Source organism: Saimiri boliviensis, chromosome 11, assembly GCF_048565385.1.
Source record: "Saimiri boliviensis isolate mSaiBol1 chromosome 11, mSaiBol1.pri, whole genome shotgun sequence".
NCBI lineage: Eukaryota > Metazoa > Chordata > Mammalia > Primates > Cebidae > Saimiri > Saimiri boliviensis.
The window spans coordinates 38,596,729-38,621,045 of record NC_133459.1 but is presented as its reverse complement, the minus strand read 5'-3'; the positions used below and the strand labels follow the sequence as shown (position 1 = coordinate 38,621,045).

Sequence of the window (24,317 nt, the reverse complement as noted above, 5' to 3'; positions counted from 1 at the left end):
CAAATAATGAAATGAACTACCCATATATCCATCACCTAGAGTCAATAGTTATGAACACTTCACCAATCTTGTTTCACTTATAGTCTGTCTCTCCTTTTCCTGTTGTTGCAATGCAGATCACAGTCATATACTTTCATTTATGGTACTTTCATACACTGTTATACAGGTTGAATATCCCTTGTGCAAAATGCTTGGGGCCAGAAGTGTTTTGGTTTCCTAGCTTTTTTTGATTTTGGAATATTTGTATTATATTTACCAGTTGAGCATCTCAAATCTGAAAATCCAAAATCCAAAATACTCCAGTGAGCATCTCCTCCAAATGGTGTGTTTGGTGCTCAGAAGTTTTCAGTTTTGGATTTAGTTAATGACTATAAAACATCCATAAAACCATATTATATGTAAATCAGATGTCTAGTCAGTATCACCCACATATTTATGTCCCATTTCTTTTAATCTGATGATATAAGAGGCAGAGGGTTAACAGATCACCCAAAGATGACAATTTATGTTAGTAACTGAGTTGTAGTACTTTTATGAGTTATAGTTTTTAATTTGTTAACTCTATGAGTTTAAACCATTAATATTCTTTTCTTTTTCCTGATATTTGCTGGCATTTGTATATATCATAAGCGGTACAATAGGCCACTTCCTTTAGTAAATAAGGTCAGCTAGCTCTGGGTTACCTTCTGTTTGAATTATATTTATGTGTCAGTTTTTTTTTAAACTCACCATTTTAAGGGCCTCTAGAAGATACACCTGAAGTCAGATCACAGGAAGAAATTTTATCTAGCCTTCTAGGGTCTCTAATAGAAGGTGCTGGTAGAGATATTTACATTTTGACTTTGTTAGAGGTGTGAGTAATTGTATATTTGCAGCTATGTATATGATACTGATTAACATTAACTAACATTAATCTCAGTGTAAAATTTTAGAATCCTTTTTACTGTAACATACTTAACAGGATTTAGGAATCCTCTACTAGCAAAATGAAGTTGTTGCTATGTGAGCTCTTTAATATTGGATCATTTGGAATTCTAAGCCACAGCAGAGCCAACCAAGGGTTGTGGGAAGAGAAAGAGAGGGGAATTAAACAGTTATTATTAACTCTTCCTCCCTTCAGTTTTGTTGTTGTTGTTGTTGTTGTTGTTGTTGTTGTTGTTTCTTTTTGAGACCGAGTCTTGCTCTGTCACCCAGGCTGGAGTGTAGTGGCACAATCTTGGCTCACTGCAACCTTTGTCTCCCAGGTTCAAGAGATTCTCTTGCCTCTGCCTCCTGGGTAGCTGGGATTACAGGCACACGCTAATTTTCTTGTTTTTTTGTTTTTTTGTTTTTTTGTGTGTGTGTTTTTGTTTTTTTTGAGACGGAGTTTCGCTCTTGTTAACCAGGCTGGAGTGCAATGGCGCGATCTCGGCTCACCGCAACCTCCGCCTCCTGGGTTCAAGCAGTTCTCCTGCCTCAGCCTCCTGAGTAGCTGGGATTACAGGCACGCGCCACCATGCCCAGCTAATTTTTGGTATTTTTAGTAGAGACGGGGTTTCACCATGTTGACCAGGCTGGTCTCAAACTTGTGAGCTCAAGCAATCCGCCCACCTTGGCCTCCCAAAGTGCTGGGATTGCAAGTGTGAGCCACCGGTCCTGGCTCCTTTCGTTTTTTTTTTGTTGTTGTTGTTGTTGTTGTTGTTGTTGTTGTTGTTGTTTCTTTCTTTCTTTCTTTCTTTTTTTTTTTTTTTTTTTTGAGATGGAGTCTCACTCTGTTGCCCAGGCTGGAATGAAGTGGCACGATCTCAGCTCACTGCAACCTCCGTCTCTCCTCAGCTCACTGCAACCTCTGCCTCCTGGGTTCAAGCAATTCTTCTGCCTCAGCCCCCTGAGTAGCTGAGATTACAGGCACATGCCACCACACCCCGCTTATTTTTTGTGTATTTTTAGTAGAGATGGGGTTTCACCCTGTTGGTCATGCTGGTCTCGAACTCCTGACCTCATAATCCACCCACGTCAGCCTCCCAAAGTGTTGGGATTACAGGCGTGAGCCACCACGTCTGGCCTCCCTTTTAATTTTCTTAATTTGCACAGAGGACATCAGTGTATGATAACCATATGACTTTGTATAACATTAGAAGGAATTCTTGTTCAAGATACACAGAAAAGAATATGATTTATGATTCCATTAATTTTCAGGTATGAGAATGCGAGTCTGCTGTCAGGCACAAATTAAATGAGTTAAGGCAGAGTTGATACTTTCCCTATGGCTCCATTTACGTTATTTTTTATTTATATGCTGTTTTACTATTTACTGATTTTATTTCATTGAACATAGCTTCTATCCTTGCTTGGTAAATGACCTCAGTCGCTAAGAGCATAGAGGCTTCTGGGTATTAAACAGTAACACTAAAATTATTTCCCCTTCTCCTTTAGTTATTGTGATAGTAGTAATGCTAATGATAGCAATTAGGTAGTACTGACCCTTATGTGCCACTTAACAATGTGCTAGGCAAAAACTAGGTGCTTTTTAGTAGTAACTCATTTAATCCTCACAATAATCCAAGGAGATAGGTATTATTATTTTCCTTTTACTGATGAGGGATTGAGGCCCAAAGAGGTTAGTAACTGCCTTCTCCAACTACAAATAACTAGTAAGTGGCAGAGCTAGGAAATGAGCTGAGGCAGCCTGGCGCCAGGGTCTTTCCTCCTAACCATTACACTGGACTGTACTTATTTGACACCCATGTAAGTAAAGGGAAACGTGAGATAAAAATGCTTTTAACATCTTTGTGGGTTCTACGGAACTTATTATTTGTTCATTCAGTGCTCCCTGTGGAATCAGTGATTACAGAGAGAACATTTAATCTCAAAGTATTCATCCTTATTTTCAAACTAGTATTTTCAGATCTGTTCTTGGAGACCTTGCATTTAGAAAAAGTACACTTGAACTTTTTAGTCGAATTGGCAGATCAAGAGCTCACAGACAGGATATTGCCTTTGAGTATTTATATTGTCCTTGCTGACCCCTGAAGCAGTAATTTTGATAGATCACAATGTTTCCACTAGAGTACAGCAGTATTAGGGGTTCTGACTTCAAAGTGTGTATGTGTATGTTTTATATGTATTTTTGTAGTTAGACTACTTTTCTATAAATGGAACCAATCTTATACAAATTCTGAAAACCTTTTAGAGCCATTTAAATCCAAGAAATATCTAAGCATTTTGAAGTAGAACTGAACAATCAATGCAAAATGTTACCTTTCTGGAGTCTTGTGATAAGTAAAATAAATAAAACAACCTGCCCAGTTTTCAGTGCTTTAAAGTTCTGGCCTAAAGGACCTCCTTTTAATCTTGCAGAATTAGTTTTTACTTGGGCATGGATTTTCATACCCTTCTTACCTTTAAAACTGAGCTAATAGCGGGCCAGGTGCGGTGGCTCACGCCTGTGATCCCAGCACTTTGGGAGGCCAGGGCAGGTGGATCACGAGGTCAAGAGATCGAGACCATCACGAGGTCAAGAGATCGAGACCATCCTGGTCAACATGGTAAAACCCCATCTCTACTAAAAATAAAAAAAAAAAATTAGCTGGGCATGGTGGCGTGTGCCTGTAATCCCAGCTACTCAGCAGGCTGAGGCAGGAGAATTGCCTGAACCCAGTGAGCCGAGATCACACCATTGCCCTCCAGCCTGGGTAACAAGAGCGAAACTCCATTTCAAAAAAAAACAAAAAACAAAAAAAAAAAACAACTGAGCTAATAGCTGCTATTTGATAAGAAAACCAGTGCTCTGTTTTCTTCTTTCTTTGTTTTGGGTTTTGTAAATCTGGCTGTGCTCTCTGTTAGAATACATGTACCCTGGTGCTTTGGATCAGTGAAGTGTTTGGCAGAAGGGAGAAACCCATCAAAATTTCTATCCATAAGTATGCGTTTTATGGAGGTGGTTGACTTTCTCATGTTAATTTTCTTTCCTTTAGGTCTATGAAGGCCTAGACATCATCACCAACAAGGTTTCTGCCCAAGAGCAGAGAATCTGCCGGCACCACATGATCAGCTTTGTGGATCCTCTTGTGACCAATTACACAGTGGTGGACTTCAGAAATAGAGCAACTGCTCTGATATCCTTACGAAAGGCACGGCTAGGTTTCGTGGGTGAAAGCAGCCCAAGCCAAGAGAGAATTTTTCTTGGTAGCAGCAATTTCTTCTCAAAAGGGGCACCCAATGCCTAACTACTGATGGATGCCATCCCCATCAGACTATGAGCTGAAAGATACAGTGCCTTTGTCACTCAGATTCTTGTCCTTACACTGAGTGGCATCATCATCCTCTGGAAACCTGTTAGAAATGCTGATTCTTGGGCCCCACTCCAGACCTACTGAATTCGAATCTGCATTATAACAGGAGTCCCTGGTGATTCATAACACACATGGAAATTTGAGAAGCACTGTTTTAGTGATAAGAACACTGATTTAAGAATCAAATTTTGGGTTATAGTCCTCAAACTGCGTCTGTTGGCCATGTGAATTTTACTGGGTAAAGCATTTCCTTAACCCCACTGATCTTCGGTTTTCTATCCTTTAAATGAAGATATGAAGTTTATCTATAAATATAATGGAGTTATAGTTAGAATTTCAAAGGGATTGTTAGATGGGAGAGGACTGGAAAATATGGTTCTGGGTAAAACCAATAAATTTTTGCAAAAAGAATAATATAAGGGGGATTGCCCTGTGTGTTAACATGCAGACCACCTTTAGTATCTGGATTGCTATATATTAAAATATTGAAAAGTCATAATAATTATAATAGGATGGGACTTTTTTTTTTTGAGACAGAGTTTCTTGTCAGCCAAGCTGGAGTGCAATGGCATAATCTTGGCCTTTCAAAGTGCTGGGATTACAGGCATGAGCCACCATGCCCGGCCTAGCATGGAACTTATTTAGTACTAGATATATTTGTGTCACAGAATAGAAAACTCAGATACTGATTCAAATGAAAGTGTGTCAATTTTTTTTTTTTCTGGAGACGGTCTCACTCTGTTGCCTAGGTTGGAGTACAGTGGCACTGTCATGGCTCGTTGCTGCCTTGACCCCCTGAGCTCAGGTGATCCTCCCACCTCAGCCTTTCAAATATCTGAGACTACAGGTGTGTACCACCGTACCCAGCTAATAATTTTATTTTTTGTAGAGATGGATTTCGCTATGTTACCAGGCTGGTCCTGAACTCCTGGGCTCAAGTCATCCTCCTGCCTTGGCCTCCCAAAGTGCTGGAATTACAAGTGTGAGCCAACACACCTGGCCCCAATCAGCCTTCTTGATTTGACAGGTGAAGGTACTAGATACTGAGGCCCAAAGGGGAGAAGGATATTTGCTCAATATCACAGTCATTTCATGGCTTGCACAAATAAGTTAAACCTTTTCCTATGAAGTATTCCCTATCCCATCTTATTTCCACTCTCTCCTTTTCTGGAATCTTACCATTTTTTCCTTCCCCTTTTCATTTCTTTGCTTACTTTCCCTTTGTTTATTATACTACAGGTTAAGCATCTGAAAATGTAAAATCCAAAATGCTCCAAAATCTGAAACTTTTGGAGTGCTGACATGATGCTTAAAGGAAATGCTCATTGGAGCATTTTGGTTTTCAGATTTTCAGATTTGGGATGCTCAACCAGTAAGCATAATGCAAATAGTTCAAAATTCATGGGCTGGGCGCGGTGGCTCAAGCCTGTAATCCCAGCACTTTGGGAGGCCGAGGCGGGTGGATCACGAGATCGAGAGATCAAGACCATCCTGGTCAACATGGTGAAACCCCGTCTCTACTAAAAATACAAAAAACTAGCTGGGTGTGGTGGCGTGTGCCTGTAATGCCAGCTACTTAGGAGGCTGAGGCAGGAGAATTGCCTGAGCCCGGGAGGCGGAGGTTGCGGTGAGCCGAGATCGCGCCATTGCACTCGAGCCTGTGTAACAAGAGCGAAACTCCGTCTCAAAAAAAAAAAAAAATTAAAAAAAATTAAAAATCTGAAACATTTCCTTGGTCCCATGTAAGGGATATTTAACCTGTATATAACTGATGTTTTATCTTGCTGTGCAAATGGTATGGTCCCTATACTTAATTTAAAGCGGGAAATAGATAATTTGTTTTCTGTTTTTAAAATAAAGTTTTTTTTCTTTATGATGCTTGATTGGTCCAAAGATCTTTCTTCCCACCCTACCTCAGCCACTTAACGGTTAGTGGGATTCTAGTAGAAAAGAGCTGATCTGTCTCTGTGCCTGCAGATTGGCTGGCAAGAAGAAGTGTGTAAATGATGATTTACCTGGATATTAAGTCTTAAAAAAAATTACTTTCAGCCACACACAGTGGCTCATGCCTGTAACCTCAGCACTTTGAGAGGCTGCAGTGGGCAGATTGCTTGAGCTCAGGAGTTTGAGATCAGCCTGGGCAACATGGTGAAACCCTGCCTCTACAAAAAATACAAATAGTAGCCAGGTGTGGTGGCATGTGCTTGTAGTGCCAGCTACTTGGTGGTGGGGAGCTGAGGTGGGAGGATGGCTCGAGCCCTGGGAGGTCCAGGCTGCAGTGACCTGTTTTCATGCCACTGCGCCCCAGCCTTGGTGGCTGAGTGAGACCCTGTCTCAAAAAAAACAATTTATTCTCAGGAAAAAAGGCCTTCTTAAAGCAGATAATTATCTGTTCAATGGGGATTCTAAAGAGAAAGATTTAAAATAGCAGAGATAAAAAAAAAAAATAGTGGCTAAAGTAAATTGAGTGCTTACTGTTTTTTAGGCATCGTGTTAGGGGATTTCTATGCACTGTCACGTTTAATGCTCATGAGAACATATGGGGATTTTTACACTAAGAAAACTGAGGCTCTGACAGGGTTAGTAACTTGCCTAAGAGCTGAACCTAGTAACTGAAGTCTATTTATCTTCAGAACCTGTGCTTCTCACTTAGTTTGGTGAAGCCTCAAGTGGCAAAAATGTGATAGTCTCTCCATGATGGTAGAGGCTGATTGAGTCTAAGAATCTTAAAGAAATCAGCTTGTGTTTTGCCTTAGAAGGCAAAGTCACGCAATGGATGCCACGTTGGTGGCCTCCTGAGCAGCTGACACTTGGTTCTGTGAGAGTCCTTGGGCTTCTGCTTGTTGAACTGATTTGGAATACTAACAAAACTTTGACTTTTAGCAGCAAGACCTAGAAAGTTTTAGAACTGGAAGAAATTACCACTATGCATTTGTCTCTGGTTTCTGCAAGTCTCTCCAGAACTGATTGGACGTGATTCTGGAAATTTGTTGGAAACATTGAAGGCTGGTGTTAACACATTTTGGTGCCCACACTTTCTCCTCTGCTCTTCAGATAAATGAATGTGGTCACTTGCTATATAGTGTCCTTCCCAAGTGAGTCATATTGTCTTGATATTAAATACCATAATGTTTTTCTTAATGTTCACATTGAAGATATATTTGCCCGAGACAAAATTCCTATTGTTGTGGGAGGAACCAATTATTACATTGAATCTCTGCTCTGGAAAGTTCTTATCAATACCAAGGTAAGTTTAGTTCACTTGTAACTTACTGAGGAAATGGGTTGCTCTTTCTTGCTGGCTAATTTTAGTAGGAAGAAGGTTGGCTCTTGCCCATTTCTTATACTCAGCAACTATAATTTTCCTACTTAATATTCTCAAACAAATGCCACCTCCATATGTGAAGTGTGTTCATTCAGGCTGGCCTACAGCCAGGGGCTGTGTGTGGGAAAAATGTTGTGTAAATTAATTAGCATCTCCTCATAAATTAACAGTACATTAGCAGGTGGCTGATGCTTGTAATCCCAGCACTTTGGGAGGCCAAGGCAACCGGATTAGGTGAGGTCAGGAGTTTGAGACCAGCCTGGCCAACATGGTGAAACCCTGTCTCTACCAAAAATACAAAAATTAGCCAGGTGTGGTGATACATGCCTATAATCCCAGCTGCTACTAAGGAGGCTGAGGTGGGAGGATCACTTAAACCTAGGAGGCGGAGGTTGCACAGTTAGCCAAGATCATGCCATTGCACTCTAGCCTGGGCAACAGGATGAGACCCTGTCTCAAAAAAATAGAGATGCAATTCAAGAAAAAAATATGTATAATTTTTTTGTTGTTTTGAGACAGAGTCTCGCTCTTTTGCCAGGCTGGAGTGCAGTGACGTGATCTCAGGTCACTGCAAGCTCCACCTCCTGGGTTCAAGTGGTTCTCCTGCCTCAGCCTCCCAAGTAGCTAGGACTACAGGTAAGCGCCACCACATCCAGCTAATTTTTGTATTTTTAGTAGAGACAGGGTTTGACCATGTTTGCCAGGATGGTCTTGATCTTTTGACCTCATGATCCACCCACCTCAGCCTCCCAAAGTGCTGGGATTACAGGTGTGAGCCACTGCACCCAGCCAAAAATATGTATAATTCTTTATTTAAAAAACTATTAAAATATTGCTTATAGCCATTACTGGAAATGAAGAAAAAAATATATTTATAATATATATTTTTATAAATATATATATTTATATATATAAATATATATTATAAATATATATTTAAATAAACTTTTAAAAGAAAAAAGCCCAGTGCATTAGCCTAATTCAATATTTTCTAACTGGCAGCACAGTATGTATGTCAGGGAGATGTCCAACACTGACCTTACTTACGTAGGTGCTACTGTGTAGGGTAAGACTGTGTAAACTATAATTTGCTGGCAGTCCTGGTCTCTTTGGTCACCCTTGCTGAGAAGACTATACTCCTGGATATGTTAAAATAGATACATTAGCCCTGGTACCTGTTTGAACTTCTGACGAGGAAGCAAAGTAGCCGACTATTTCCCTATGCCAGGCGTCCCCAAACTTTTTACACAGGGGGCCAGTTCACTGTCCCTCAGACCGTTGGAGGGCCACCACATACTGTGCTCTTCTCACTGACCACCAGTGAAAGAGGTGCCCCTTCCTGAAGTGTGGCGGGGGGCCAGATAAATGGCCTCAGGGGGCCGCATGCGGCCCGCAGGCCGTAGTTTGGGGACACCTGCCCTATGCTGTAAGTCTTCTTTCCTCTTTGCTGTGGCCTTACAGCACTTACCACAGCATATTGGAATTTTCTGTTTATGATCTGTCTCTCACTATATGGTAAGATCTTCTGATTATTCTGTATTCCTGACACTTAGCAAAGTGCCTGGCACATACAGTGTCTCAGCGTTGGTTGAATTAAATTTACCTCTAAATCATCATTTTATAGCCCCAGGAGATGGGCACTGAGGAAGTGATTGACCGCAAAGTGGAGCTTGAAAAGGAGGATGGTCTTGTACTTCACAAACGCCTAAGCCAAGTGGACCCAGAAATGGCCGCCAAGCTGCATCCACATGACAAACGCAAAGTGGCCAGGTAAGAAAGCTTGGCCCGCTGACCCTAAATTCCTTTACAACTAGGGAGCAGTCAGTTCTTCCGTTTGCCCAGGTGATGGGAGAGATTTGGTAACAGCAGTTAGTGGAGACTGATGTGTTGTTCTAGCTCAGCAGGTTGGGAGGCCCTGAGTTCCTGCCTCAGTTCAACTCCCTCAATAAATAATTGCCCCCTACTTTGTTACATTTTAAATGCGTAGTACAATATCGTTTTCCCTTAGGGCCTGTATAATATTGCTTCATTTTCTATTTGATCTTTGCTTGTATAACAGTTTTCATATACATTTTTTTCTGGCATGCAGTTTGTTTACATTGTGATTTGGGTTTCATAATTGTGCAATGCTGTGTTCTGCCCCAGCAGCTTTCCCAGTGGGAGGTGGATTTTGTGAACTGTCTCGTAGATCAGCTCACCTATGCACATGCAAACCATCTTGTAGGGAAGAGAGGTAGTGAATGAACTCACAAGGGTCATGTTATTTTAGGTTGTTTTGAAACTGCAGCCTCACGTTAGGTTTATTTTTCTGCAGTATTGGGAGTGATACCACTTCTGGCATAGTAGAACATCTAATGAAGGACCTACTCTATTGATGTTATCGATTAACTATTAAAGTAACATCTCATATTCATAGGCATTGTGAAGTATTCCACTAAAATGAATTTGATATTTTTCCTCCTAATTTTATCCCCCTAATGAAATTTAATGTTAGAATATAATGTTAGAATATAGGATTTAAAACATTCATTATTATTTCTTTTTTTTTTTTTTTTTTTTTTTTTGCTGGAGTCTTACTTTGTTTCCTAGGCTGGAGTGCAGTGGCATGATCATGGCTCACTGCAGTCTTCACCTCCTGGGCTCAGGTGTCCTCCTGTCTCAGGCTCCTGAGTAGCTGGGACTACAGGTGTGCACTACCACACCTAGCTAGTTTTTTACATTTTTAATTGTTTGTAGAGATGTTTTGCTATGTTGTCCAGGCTAGTCCCAAACTCCTAGGCTCAAGCAATCCTCCTGCCTCAACCTACCAAAGTGCTGGGATTATAGTCATGAGCCATAGTACTCAGCCAAGAAAAGGATTTCTTCAGGTAGGGTTGTCCTTTGGGCAGGGCAGAGGGGGCACAAATTGTAATATCTAAGTTTTCTCACCCCCTTAAAGGCAATATAACCCCATTAAGAATGCAAGTTTTGGGCCAGGCACGGTGGCTCACACATGTAATCCCAACACTTTGGGAGGCCGAGGTGAACAGATTGCCTGAGCTCAGGAGTTTGAGACCAGCCTAGGCAACACAGTGAAAACCTGTCTCTACTAAAATACAAAAAATTAGCCAGGCGTGGTGGCATGCACCTGTAGTCCCAGCTACTCAGGAGGCTGAGGCAGGAGAATTGCTTGAACCCAGGAGGCAGAGGTTACAGTGAGCCAAGATTGCTCAGAGCGAGACTGTCTCAAAATAAAATTTAAAAAAAGGAAAAACAAATGCATATTTTAGATTAATGAAGTTTATTTTCGTATCCAAACATTTTAAACACTTTTTTTTTTTTTTTTTTTTTTTTTTTTGAGACGGAGTTTCGCTCTTGTTACCCAGGCTGGAGTGCAATGGCGCGATCTCGGCTCACCGCAACCTCCGCCTCCTGGGTTCAGGCAATTCTCCTGCCTCAGCCTCCTGAGTAGCTGGGATTATAGGCACGCGCCACCATGCCCAGCTAATTTTTTGTATTTTTAGTAGAGACGGGGTTTCACCATGTTGACCAGGTTGGTCTCCATCTCTCGACCTCGTGATCCACCCACCTCGGCCTCCCAAAGTGCTGGGATTACAGGCTTGAGCCACCGCGCCCGGCCCATTTTAAACACTTTAATAGAAAACATTCAATTTTTTTTAAACTTAGCAACATTATGATGAACATTCATTTTTATATTGTTTATTACATGCTTCTAGAGCTTGATGTTTATTATTCTCTCTTTTTACTAACTCTCCTCATTTTGCTGCTTCTAAATGAGTAATTAGTTTGATAATTTTTTTTTTTTTTTAGTAAGAGTCAGTAGGTTCTAAGCAAGAGCTCTAGAGTCTCCTTTAGAGAATGAGGACTTTTTTTTTTTTTTTAATCTTTCTTTTGGCTTGAGGCTGTATTTTAACTCCAGATAAGTGAGATATCTGTTACTACATTTTTTTTCTCATAGATCTTCTTTGACAGACCAGTGATACTGAAAGACAAGGGGTCTACACTGTTGCGTTAGGGTTTCAGGAAGTAGAATTGGGTCAGGAAGGGAAAGATCACTTTCAGGCTGATAAGTTGCAATCACCCAGAGTGGTAGAGTATAGATTTGGGAGTTAAATTACCTGTGCCGCATAACATAATAGATACGGACAGAAGTGGATGGTGGCTTAAGAATAAGTATGTGAGTTCTTTTCTCAGTGATCTTTGTGCCAGTAGAGCACTGGATTAGCCAGGAGCATTCTTCATTAATTTGACATATTTAAAAAGAAAGCTGATGAGCTGGATGTACAACATGCTTTTGTACTGTGGGAAAGGCATGCCAGCGAGACCAGACTTGTTGGCTTGTAAGAAAGTGTCCCAAACAAGCTCTTTTACTGTTTATCTGAAAGTGAGTGAGTACCATTCTGTTTTATAGAAGAAACCTGTTGTTTCTGAACCTATTTAACTGATTTCAGAAAAGTTTATGTATCTTTAGAGAAACAGGATTACTTCTTACTTTACCTAAAATTTTCTTTAGTACCCTTTTCTGAGTAGCTGTAGGACCAGAGTAACCCTAGACCTTCATGTCTTTTGGGACTTAATGCGGTGAAAATGAGAATAAGCCTTTCTGCATTCCCCGCTTTTAGAAGAGACAGGGTCTCTCTGTTGTTGCTCAGGTTGGTCTTGAACTCCTGAGCTCAAACAGTCCTCTCACTTTGGCCTCCTGAGTAGCTGGGACTACAGGTGCACACACCGTCATGCCTGGCTTTTAAGAATGAGGCTCTCTGTAATAAACAGCCTTTTTTCTTGTTTTACTTGAGAATGAATATTTTCTAATGGTTTTTATGGGTGTGCCCCCTCTGCCCCCTCTTAAATTACTTAGGAGCTTGCAAGTTTTTGAAGAAACAGGAATCTCTCATAGTGAATTTCTCCATCGTCAACATGCAGAAGAAGGTGGTGGTCCCCTTGGAGGTCCTCTTAAGTTCTCTAACCCTTGCATCCTCTGGCTTCATGCTGACCAAGCAGGTAACAGCCCTTTGATGCCCTAGAGTCCATCTGTGATGGAACTTAGAGTAATAAGTTACTATATATATGAAATGCTTAGAACCTTGGGTGGCTCATAATAAACACTAAACAAGTATTAGCTATTAATTTTATTATCATTATCATTATTATTTGTTGACTTAGGCACAGTACCATTCCTCTAGATATCTGTTTGGAAAAGGAGGAAGTGTAGCCATGGCACTAGGATAAGACATCATGGGTAGAGCGGGATGGGATGGATGGAATGGGAAAGAGACCACCATCCAGGGAAGATCCAAAGGAGAAAAAGAAGGAAGTCTCTTGTGGAAGGTTGGCTGGAGGCTAGAATGTTCTAGAAACAGTATGCCTTATAATTAGCTTGCTGGCTTGATGGTGTTTTGTTGCTGAAGTATAATTATGCCTGTAACTTATTCATCCAGCAAACATTCAGTAAGCATTCAGTGAAGTGCTGGGTATTCTGTGTTGTACTTGGGTTTCGGAATTGAAGAAGAGACAGTGCCTTTTCTTAAGGAATTCCCAGTCTAGGGGATGACAGACAAGGAGATAGATTCTATCTGTCTGTATATTATTTATGTGATAAATGCTGGGCTACAGATATTTTCAGAGTGCTATAGGGCCACAGAGAAAGGATGACAAACATTCTCTCGGGGGAGTCAGAGAACAGTTTGCAAAAATAGCCTATGATAGGCCTGGAAAGATGACATTATGTGGACAAACAGTGGAGTATAGCATGGAAGGGCACAGGCTCTTGAGGCAGACTGTCTGATAGCAAATTCCTGCTCCTCTAGCTTCTAGTTATGTGAATTGCAAGAGAAATTAGTTTACCTTTCTGTGTCCCAATTCTCCTGTAAAATGGAGGTAATAATAATAGTATATATTTCATAGCTCCATTAAGGATTAAATGAATTACTACATATACAGTGCTCAGCATGTGGTTGACACGTGATGAGTTCACAATAAATGTAAACTTTCTAGGAAGGTTACTCTTTCTCTAAGCCAAGAAATCGCAATGGTAGAGATGTAGAAGAACATAATTAAAATGACAACAATGAAAAAAATGGTGACAATGTATTGTTAAATTAATCTGCCATAAATTAATAGAAAAAGTTAATTTTTCAATAATTAAATTTTGTAAATAAAAACTTATACTGTACAGTTCAGCATAAAATAATGGTATCTGATTCATAATAAAACTGTCCCATCTGACCAATTACAACCTTTCACTCTTTGCTCCTTTGCTTGGCTCAGTAGCTTAGAATGTGTCTAGGATGTCTTTGGATTAAAGTTCCATGTTCCTATCCAAGATGTCATCTAGGGATTCTCAAACATAAGTAACACTAAGTTACAGTATAATGGCACATTAAATTAAAAATAAGAAAGGTAAACCAGGGGGTCCTCAGCCACCTCTAAAACACATTGGGATATACATTCCATATGAGAATAAAATATTTGTCCTTCACAATAGCTGAAATTTTATCCTTTCTCTATATAATGAGAAGGCATGTGCTTCATTGTGGCTGTTTTTATTTGGAGTTGCAAAGTCATAAGTGTAAGTAAATAAGTATGAATTATTACATAATCTTTGGAATCTGAATTCTTTCTTCCATTTGACAATTTATCTTCTTTTGTGACTGCCTGTTCACTCGTCATGTAAGTATATACCTACAACTTGCTTGCTGGTTGATGGGCTAATTTGATTCAAGTTCTAGATGAGCGCTTGGATAAGAGGGTGGATGACATGCTTGCTGCTGGGCTCTTGGAGGAACTAAGAGATTTTCACAGACGCTATAATCAGGAGTATGTTTCGGAAAATAGGTGAGGATTTGGCTGTTATTCTGACCATTTCTCCATCTTTTGCCTACAGTCAAAAGATCATAACACTAATACTGGCTTTGGGTCTACTGGTTTGGGTCTTTGTTACAGATGCAGTTTTTTAATCTTTCAGACATTGCCAGGAGTTAACTTTTCTTTTTTTGTTTGTTTGTTTGTTTGTTTTTGAGATGGAGTTTCGCTCTTGTTACCCGGGCTGGAGTGCAATGGCGTGACCTTGGCTCACAGCAACCTCTTATCTCCTGGGTTCAAGCAATTCTCCTGCCTCAGCCTCCCGAGAAGCTGGGATTACAGGCGTGCGCCACCATGCCCAGCTAATTTTTGTATTTTTAGTAGAGACGGGGTTTCACCATGTTGACCGGGATGGTCTTGATCTCTTGACCTCGTGATCCACCCGTCTCGGCCTCCCAAAGTGCTGGGATTATAGGCGTGAGCCACTGTGCCCGGCCAGGAGTTAACTTTTCAAGGAAGTAAACTTGGTGGGTAGGGGAGGGGAGAATTTCAGAGAATCTAGTAACTGCTCAGGATCTCAATTTCCTTATCTGACAGATGAAATAACTCAACTAGGTCCATCTCCAAAGCCCCTACTAGCTTTTAGGAGCAATGGCTCATCTGCTGATGTCCTCCTGTTCCCAGCCAGGACTATCAACATGGTATCTTCCAATCAATTGGCTTCAAGGAATTTCATGAGTACCTGATCACTGAGGGAAAATGCACACTGGAGATTAGCAACCAGCTTCTAAAGAAAGGTGAGAATTCTTCCGTCTAACCTAGTCTTGGACATCTTTGGGTGACAGGGTACTCTACTGGTATGGTCTGAGAAAGAGCCAAGGCTCAAAGCGTCCCAAATAGCCTTCAGTTCAGAATTGAGATTTTTCGTCACCAAGTCTGACATTGTACTGCCATGGCTAATTTTCTCCTCTTGGGCTGGGAGGGCCTGCCTCTCTGCAGAGTAAGGAGTGCTTACCTAGATGTTCTTAAATCTATTGTATCTTTCAGGTATTGAGGCTCTGAAACAAGTAACCAAGAAATATGCCCGGAAGCAAAACCGATGGGTTAAAAACCGTTTTCTGAGCAGTAAGTCTCATGTTTTTCCTTATCCCATGGGTCTGTTTTCAATAGAATATAGATTCCTCAGCTCACTCAGAAAGTGAATTTTAGTTTCTGGGCCTGTTCTAAGATTTTGGATCTGACCTAGGGGAAGTTCTATAACATAAATGATTATCCAGGGGTATTTTCTTGTGATGTCTCAGAAAAAAATAATTGTTTGCACTGAGGAGTCTGCCTTCTGCCTTGAACAGATGGATCCTGGCTGCACACAGCTAAGAACAGCAGCAGCATCTTCTTAGGAGAGTTGGTGTTGAGGGTCAGTTTTCAGCTTCAGTTTTGTACCTGAAGAGCAGTCAGATTTCTGTAGGGAGGATTTCCTAATTACAGTGTTTTTTGGGGGACAGATGAGTAGTATAAAAAGACACCTTCACCATTTCTCCCAGCGTCTCCACATGGTGCTTCAGATTGCTTCAAATGAAACTTCAGCTGAATAGCATTTTTAAGGGAAAAGAAAGGAAATTCTCATTCATTTGACCCTGTCTTGTGCCTTTGGCACTAAATTTGATGCTAGACATATATTATTGAGTCTTCAAGGTAGGTGTTATTCTTTTCTTTTTACAGATAAGAAAATGAACGCCTATCAAAGTTAAATAACTTGCCAAAAATCACTCAGCTAGTCGGCGGTAGATAACTGAAGGCAGGCCTGACACAGAGTCCACACTCTGCTTTATACTACTATTATTTCCTTTAGTTGTAACTTTAGCAAGACACCATTAGTATTGGACTATGGGTAAAAAACTATGTGATTATGAGCTAAAGGAGGTTAAGCATAAGTGAAACTTCAGTTTTATCTGTGGACATGTTTTAAATATGCTTCTGAATCATCCTGTGTTTACCTTTTGCTGGTAGACTTCTGCTCTCAATTACAGAAAGGGCCAGCTGAAGCCTCTGCCCCTCTCAGTGCCTCTGAAAATACATAACTTGATCCTTGCTGTTGACCCCTAAACTGCTGACATTCCCTCTCCCAGCTCCTGCTCTCTGCCTGAGCTCTCCAGTGTGGTTGTGGTGTGAAGAGGCTCGTAAAGCTTTCTTCTGCCTATCGTGCTTTCTCTGCCTGTCCTGGTAGATAGAAGTCTTAGTGTCATCTGAAGTTGAAGCTCACTACTGTTCTACAAATTTCTAATGGAGCTCCTCTTCTCCCCATGTCTGACAATAAGCCTGTAACGGAAGACTTTTTGGTAATAATTTAGAACTTCTTCCTGTAGTAAAACCACAATAATTCCTCCATCTCTGAGGCAGGAGAAGTTGATGGCACAGTATGTCATATGCCTGTTCCTCATTCGTGTGTATGCCAGTATCGTCCTGGTGCTGGAGTGAAAGGCACAGCTGCCCTGTAAATCAGGAGCCGTGCATGATTGGCCAGGACTGGTCTGCTGGGATATGGTTCTGGCAGGAAGCCAGGGGGACTTCCCTACCCCAGCTTGGCCTTGGACCCAAGCCAGAAATAGCAGCTGGGAGCCGAGAACTTGTTGAAAGGTGCTTAGACCGGGCACAGAAGCCCAACAAAGGGCTTAGAGGAGAAAGGAAAATGTAGAGTGGCCTGGAAACAGGTGCAGAGCTTAGCCAAGGCCAGGTGTGCTGTGGATGCTGCCTGCACCCTCCTAGTCTCACCTTTCCGTGTGGTGGCAGGTGCAGCCTAGTCCAGTTTATGAAGAATATTATTTGTGGTTGGCACAATCAAAAGGCCAGCACCTGCCAGTCGCTGGCATCCCAAGGCCTTTGATGTTTTTGTCCATGGTTGATGCTCTTTGCCTTTAGGCAACTGACTTAACCTAGCTGTGGAAGGCAATTGAGTGTGTTCATAGGCTGAGAAACTACCACAGAGACTAAACTCTTGCAACATGGTTGGCTCAGGTGGGTGAAATACCTGTGGCTATACTCTTTGCTATCTTCAGTCTCATCTTCATTCAAAAGTGTCTATCAGGGGGTCTTGAATACCCTCTAGATCAAGTCTTTAAAAGAAGTTACTCAACTACATCAATTCCAAGGCTTATTTCTAGTTCACAGATTCTGTGGCTTATTGACTGGTATAATTCCAGCCCATGCTGTCAAGGAATTTCATGAGTCCCAGGCCGCTGAGGCGGTATATCCAAACCCAAGACTAGTATCTGCTCCTAAAAAAAGCTGTGAATTCTCTTGCCACAGATCGCCAACATTGTAAGATGATTTGGAACTTAAAATAGGCACTTACTTAAAGCTGTTAGTTTATTTCTTCTTATGATATGCTGTCTTTGTGTTGTAGCCCACACTATTCTGGTTTCCTGGCTGATTTGGAAGATCCTGCACCCATGTATTCAGATTATGTAGCTAGTCTTATTGGCTGCAGAGCAGTTGAACCTCTACCTCTTTCTTGGATTGTGGTTCATGTTCGGCTAGAATGAATAGCGTGGTCAGAATGTTTACTCCTTTGGCTCTGTGTGTTTCCCTGGAGGATTTCAGAGTCCTGGGTGCAGAATAGATTGGGTCTTAGAGGCTAATCTCTCACAACCTGTCTTTGTCATAATTAGGACCCGGTCCCAGTGCCCCCCCTGTCTATGGCTTAGAGGTATCTGATGTCTCGAAGTGGGAAGAGTCTGTTCTCAAACCTGCTCTTGAAATTGTGCAAAGTTTCATCCAGGTAATTGTGAATCATTATACAGTCGGTTATCTGGTTTTCAGAGCACTTCATTAGCTGACACCTTTGTTGCTATAATGAAGAACCGGCCCTTCTTTTCCATAGAATAAAGCAGAAGAGCTGGCTGTTTTTCGATAGAGAGTAGAGACTGCTTTTCTACTTTTACATTTAGAAAGGTTGTTGCTAAAATCTGTATATAGCCAATCTGCTCTCTGCGGTGAAAAAAAGAAATCTTAGGAAAATCCTACTTCCCTTAATAGAGAATTATATCCAGATTTCTTTGAATTGAATACTCCTTCCACCCTTGATCTTTAGGGCCGCAAGCCTACAGCCACTCCAATAAAGATGCCATACAATGAAGCTGAGAACAAGAGAAGTTATCACAAGTGTAACATCTGTGATCGAATCATCATTGGGGATCGTGAATGGGCAGGTAGAGTATGGGGAGGGGCATGAAGAAATCTATAAGGGTGGGTTCACATTGACTTCATGAAATTTAAGGTCTTTCTTTGGTAGATTGAACCTGCAGTCTATTTATTTATAAAGGGACAGCTAGATTCCTCTAAGAGCCTATGCTCAAATTCCTTGGAGGCTTTTCCCAACTGGGGAGTTGTCTCTGTATTTTGAGATTCAAAGGAAGATCAAATGCTCTCCATCTTCAGCTGGAATTGATACTTTGTACTAAGAGATCTGCAGTTAACTTTCTAGAGCTCCTTTGACTTCATGGTCAGCCTTAGAGGAATTTCTTGGCCTTTCATGTTTATAACTCAGTGGGTGTGAGATTAGGAAGTAAGGCTCTAAGGAAAGCCCGGCAGCTCATCCAGTAGACTGGAAGAAGCAGAAGCATAGCTGGGTGGGGGCAGGATATACAGTTACTACTCCTGAGTGTGTTTTTTTTGTTTTTTTTTTTTTTTTTTTTGAGACAGAGTTTCGCTCTTGTTACCCAGGCTGGAGTGCAATGGCGCGATCTCGGTTCACCGCAACCTCCGCCTCCTGGGTTCAGGCAATTCTCCTGCCTCAGCCTCCTGAGTAGCTGGGACTACAGGCACGCGCCACTATGCCCAGCTAATTTTTTTGTGTTTTTAGTAGAGACGGGGTTTCACCTTGTTGACCAGGATGGTCTCGATCTCTTGACCTTGTGATCCACCCGCCTCGGCCTCCCACAGTGCTGGGATTACAGGCTTGAGCCACCGTGCCCGGCCCTGAGTGTGTTTTTTAAAAGTGATATCTCTTCAGTAACTTTTGAAGTAATTGTTGACATAGTGGTAGTTGCTAAAACCGTGATGAAAAGATGTGAAGGGAAATGGTGTGAAAGCAAGCCTGTCACACATTTATAAAGAAGGTTAGATCCCCACCACCTCAGGGCCAGCCCCACCCTAAGGCTCTGTACCCCTGCATTAGAGCCTGGATCTGCGTCTGCCACAGAGTCTCATTGCCCGCACATTGTTGGATTTTCAGATTTCTGTAGTCATCCACTCAAAGCCCAGGACTTCATCCTCAAGCCTTGAGTTTAATGCATTTAGAAACAGGTGTAAGGCTTGCTCCTTCAGGCACAGTGGGGCTTATCATTTACCCAGCGGCTGGGATCCTTCTGTTCAGAGTACTGTTTTGCATGGGATTCTCAGAGAAGTAAATTTTTCTCCCCAAAGCAGCCAATAGAATGATTCGGTCTATTAACTGGTAACTGGCAAAATGAACTCCATTGTCAGAGACTGGGGACGGCTGTGATTGCCCAACCAGCAGAAGAAGCCTCGATTGTCGTTGGTTTATAATGATGAAAGGGGAAGAGAAAGAGAGTGTCTGATTGTTTTTTTCTAAAGGAAACTTAGTGGTTCGATTTGTTGAATGTCCTTCAGGGATAGCCTTAGAGAAGCAACATTTGTGAGCCTTTGTGAGCTTAGCTTGTGTAAGCCCTTCTGTAGTGCCATCTGTCAAGTCCTTGCTCCCATCTCCTGCTGCCATGGAGAGCCAGCCCAGAAGCCCATTTTTTGCCTTAGGCTTTAGCTGGAGAACAAAGCTGACTTCTTTCCCCAGGTAAACTTTTCTTTTACTTCTAACCTCTACTTTACTTACTCTTGCTTCTAAACTCTTAAAAATGCTGTTTTAAATATATATAAAAGAGAATTTTTTTTTTTTTTTTTTTTTTTTGAGACGGAGTTTCGCTCTTGTTACACAGGCTGGAGTGCAATGGTGTGATCTCGGCTCACCGCAACCTCCGCCTCCTGGGCTCAGGCAATTCTCCTGCCTCAGTCTCCTAAGCAGCTGGGATTACAGGCATGCGCCACCACGCCCAGCTAGTTTTTTGGATTTTTAGTAGAGACGGGGTTTCACCACGTTGACCAGGATGGTCTCGATCTCTCGACCTCGTGATCCAGCCGCCTCGGCTTCCCAAAGTGCTGGGATTACAGGCTTGAGCCACCGCGCCCGGCCCTAAAAGAGAATTTAAACTAATTGTCTATCTCTTTTAGTGTTACCAGATGAGATTTCCTTGAAAAAAGAACAGGATAGTGAAAATAAACCTGTACGAGTCAGTGAGATGGTGGGAACTGTCTTAGGGGTGACAGGTCTGGAGTTGATAGCAGGCAACAGTGGCCTTTAGCTTGACTTCCTCTGTGGACCTTCAGAAGAGATCGTCGGTGATAATGCACCTTCCTGTTTCCCTGGAGCGGTGTGTGCCTAGAGAATAGGAATCTTGCCAGAGTCATTCACACGACCTTTTTGACCCAGGCACAGGGATGTCACAGCAGGAAGGACAACAGGCAATGCCCTACAGTACAGATTAGGATTTGAATTTCTAACTTTTCAGCCTTACAAGTTAAATGCATCTGTAGCAGGAAGCCCCATACTACAGAGACCTGATTCTGGAAAGTGGGATCTCTTTTTGAAGCTATAGGTCTAAGTAGAAGAGTTTACCTGCTGTGTGACCTTGGACATTTTGTAAGACCTCTCTGAACTTCAGCATCTTACAAGACTGCCATGAGGATTAGTGATGTAAAGTACCTAGCAGGGAGCACTTGATATATGGTAGCTTTATTTTGCTAGCCCACTGGCCACATAATTTATTCTTCCCTCAAAAATGCTAAGCAGCTATACGTTGATCCTGCTATTTATTGTTGAAGAAAAGCATTGTATAGTTAATTTTACTTGCTTCTAGGATTAATTCTAGAAAATTCTAATGAGTTTTTTCTCTTTGTTTGGTTTTGTCTTATCAGCGCATATAAAATCCAAATCCCACTTGAACCAACTGAAGAAAAGAAGAAGATTGGATTCAGATGCTGTCAACACCATGGAAAGTCAGAGTATTTCCCCAGACCATAACAAAGAACCTAAAGAGAAGGGATCCCCAGAGCAGAATGATCAAGAGTTGAAATGCTGCATTTAAGAGACTTGTCCGGTGGCCTTTGCAAAGGTGGCAGGGATCCAGTTCAGGAGGGAGTGTTATGTCTGTCTCCCAGTCTGGGCAGAGAGTGCTATGTAGAATTGCCTGCATAGGAGAAAAGCTCCCACCATTTTCTTTCATTCAGTGGTGTGGTTTTAAAGTCTCATGTTCTCTGTAATGGAAACAGCAGGTCTTGTCAGCTCCTTGTGTGGCTGATGTGTCTGGAAATGATGTAGTTCAGGAAAGCATTTTTTTTTTTTCTTTGAACCTTAAAGGTTCTATTTTTAATAAGGCATGGATTCCACATTTTTGTATGTGAGGATCTTTTTAGTGGTGAATACCAGGATTGACTATATCCCTTTAAAGAAGTTTTATTATGGCCAAAATTATCTAATTTCCAGATGCTTTTGTAGATGACTGAAGTATTTGTGAGCCACATATCAGGAGTTCTAGATTTGAGTGAATGGCAGGAAAGGACCATCCCCATTGAGATGATTAAGTGAACCACTCTAGTTCTCGGAATTTTACAGAAGAAGGAATCAGACTGAGGAAGCTGTGACATGGGACTTGAAGAACAAAGACTTTGAAATTGGCAAGCTGCTCATATGCAACAGTTATTATCACTGCTGTCTTTCGGTTGAATTACAAATCTATATTTTTACTGAAGGTTAAATAAAGAAAAAATTTACAAGAGCCTCTGTGACCTGTAAAAAGATATACAAGTCCATGTCTAGTTTATGCACAGTATACTCTGTTATCAGCATGATAGCTTTTTCTCAAATTTGACATTGTTCATAGATCATGCTGTCTGTTCATTCATGTAGCAGGTGTTTACTTAACACATTATAGTCCTTGAAGACATCTAGAGAAGGTCTTTTATTGGAGGTCTGTTACTTCCAGTTAAAGCCCTCTAGAGTGACCTGAGCTGCCAGCAATGTTAAATAGATACTTACTTATAAATATATATATAATATCAAACATAGCATTTTTAGGGTATGATTAAGCAGCACTGACTACATTTACAATGTTGTGCAATCATTACCACTGTTTTCAAAACTTTTTTGTCACTCCAAACAAACTTCGTGCCCCTTAAGCATTAACTTCCCATTCAAATACAGTTTGTTTGTTCAGAATCTGCTATATGAGAGGCCTTGAATTAGGCTAAAGGGAATGCAGAGATGAGATGTGGTTCTTGCCTTCAGGGAGCTTGTAAATAATTGCATGCTTACACAAACACGAATCCAGGCAATTGAATATCAGAAGCCTTAAGAGCTGTGTAGAATTTCAGTTTAGAAGGAAGGGAAGGGATCACGGAAGGAGGAGCATTTCTGCTGGACCTTGAAAAGCAATTATTGGTAAATGTTTTGTTTCCTATGCGTATAAGACTTCATAGAAGAGAAGCTAGAATGAGAAAAACTAACTCAATTGACCTTTTTAAACAGAGCCTCACCCATCTTTAGCTGATTTGAATCTCAAAAATAAGTTTATCCTCTGGGCTAAGAAGTTTATTAACTATTAGGACCTAACAAAGTGGGAAGCCACATCTTCCCAGTGGGAGGGAGATGAGTACTTACCATGAGCCAAGCAGTGCCAAGTCGTCTCTATGCGCTATCTTCTCACACAGCCCTGGGAGGGAGATGCTGTTAACAAGGGGAAAACCAAGGCTCAGCGATGGAGTACAGCTAGCGAGTGGCAGAGCTGGAATTGAGGTGAGGCTGGAGACTCAAGCTGTTAAGCCCTGTGTTAAGCTGGCTGTTTGTAGGGAAGAACCTGTTTCTCTGACCAAGTTGCTAAGTATGTTTTAAAGCCTAAAAAGCCTTTAATCCTTCCATCTGAAATACCTGGAGCAGTAACTTCTCATTGAACTCGTTATCTCCATGGCAATTGGAAATCAGGCATTTTTTTACAAAAAAATCAAAGTGTCTAATATTTACAAAGCACTTACTAAGTGTAAGGCACTGTTTGAGCCCACTGATCATCTTAGAAATTGTAAATTCAGCCAAATGAATTCTTTATCAGCAGCAAAGAGCCTGGGAAAGGCAGTACACTCACTAGAAATCTGCTTGATGCTCTGGTCTGAGTCATTGCCCTGAGTGGATTTCCCCTTTTATGCCTGCTGCTCTATGAATGACTTTGCTGTCGAGTGTAGGGAAGAAAAGTAATTTGTCTTGTGATGGTCATAAATGTAGAGATGAAAGAATCCTTTACCTCTTGTATGGGTGGGGAAACTGAGGCCTAAAACATAGATGTTCCAGTCACAGAGCAAGGCAAAGCCAGGACAAACCTTAGATCACCTTTCTTACTCTACTACTAAATCTCATACCAAATCTCATCTGAGAGCTGAAAAGTACCATAGAGCTTTGGGCTATTTGCTCAGCCTGGAGTGAGAATGAGGAATGCCACTTTGTACCATCTGGCCATAGCTAATCCCCAGGCAAGCATAGCCCTCCAGTCCAGGTACCCAGAGCCTCCACTCCATCACACCAGCCGTGCTATCTAAATGGCTTTGGCAATTAATTCCAATACTCAGTGAGCTATTAGGTTCATCTGCTTCTGTCAGGAAAAATCTTGATTAGGCTTTAGATACTTTTTTTTTTTTGAGATGGAGTCTCTCCCTGTCGCCCAGGCTGGAGGGCCTTGACACAATCTCGGCTCACTGCAACCTCTGCCTCCCAGGTTCAAGTGATTCTCCTGCCTCAGCCTCCTGAGTAGCTGGGAATAACAGGCGTGCACCACCCACCATGCCCGGTTAGTTTTTGTATTTTT

At 41.5% G+C, this 24,317-nt stretch overlaps 1 protein-coding gene across 3 annotated transcripts in view; it reads left to right on the top strand.

The window, feature by feature from the left end:
- Positions 1-22,254, top strand: part of TRIT1 (tRNA isopentenyltransferase 1) — a 43,174-nt gene extending 20,920 nt beyond the window's left edge. The window contains exons 2-11 of one of the 3 annotated variants that reach the window (XM_074380591.1): positions 3,957-4,099; positions 7,425-7,521; positions 9,224-9,369; positions 12,458-12,600; positions 14,322-14,433; positions 15,085-15,197; positions 15,448-15,525; positions 18,066-18,175; positions 18,488-18,605; positions 21,385-22,254. In XM_074380591.1, coding sequence (XP_074236692.1) covers positions 3,957-4,099; positions 7,425-7,521; positions 9,224-9,369; positions 12,458-12,600; positions 14,322-14,433; positions 15,085-15,197; positions 15,448-15,525; positions 18,066-18,175; positions 18,488-18,605; positions 21,385-21,554 — 1,230 coding nt within the window. In that variant the 3' untranslated portion in view covers positions 21,555-22,254. Of the gene's footprint in view, positions 1-3,956; positions 4,100-4,208; positions 5,080-5,163; positions 7,522-9,223; positions 9,370-12,457; positions 12,601-14,321; positions 14,434-15,084; positions 15,198-15,447; positions 15,526-18,065; positions 18,176-18,487; positions 18,606-21,384 lie in introns of those variants that run through there. The other 2 variants (XM_074380592.1, XR_012512389.1) reach the window with 2 other exon arrangements.
- The last annotated feature ends 2,063 nt before the right edge of the window (positions 22,255-24,317 follow it).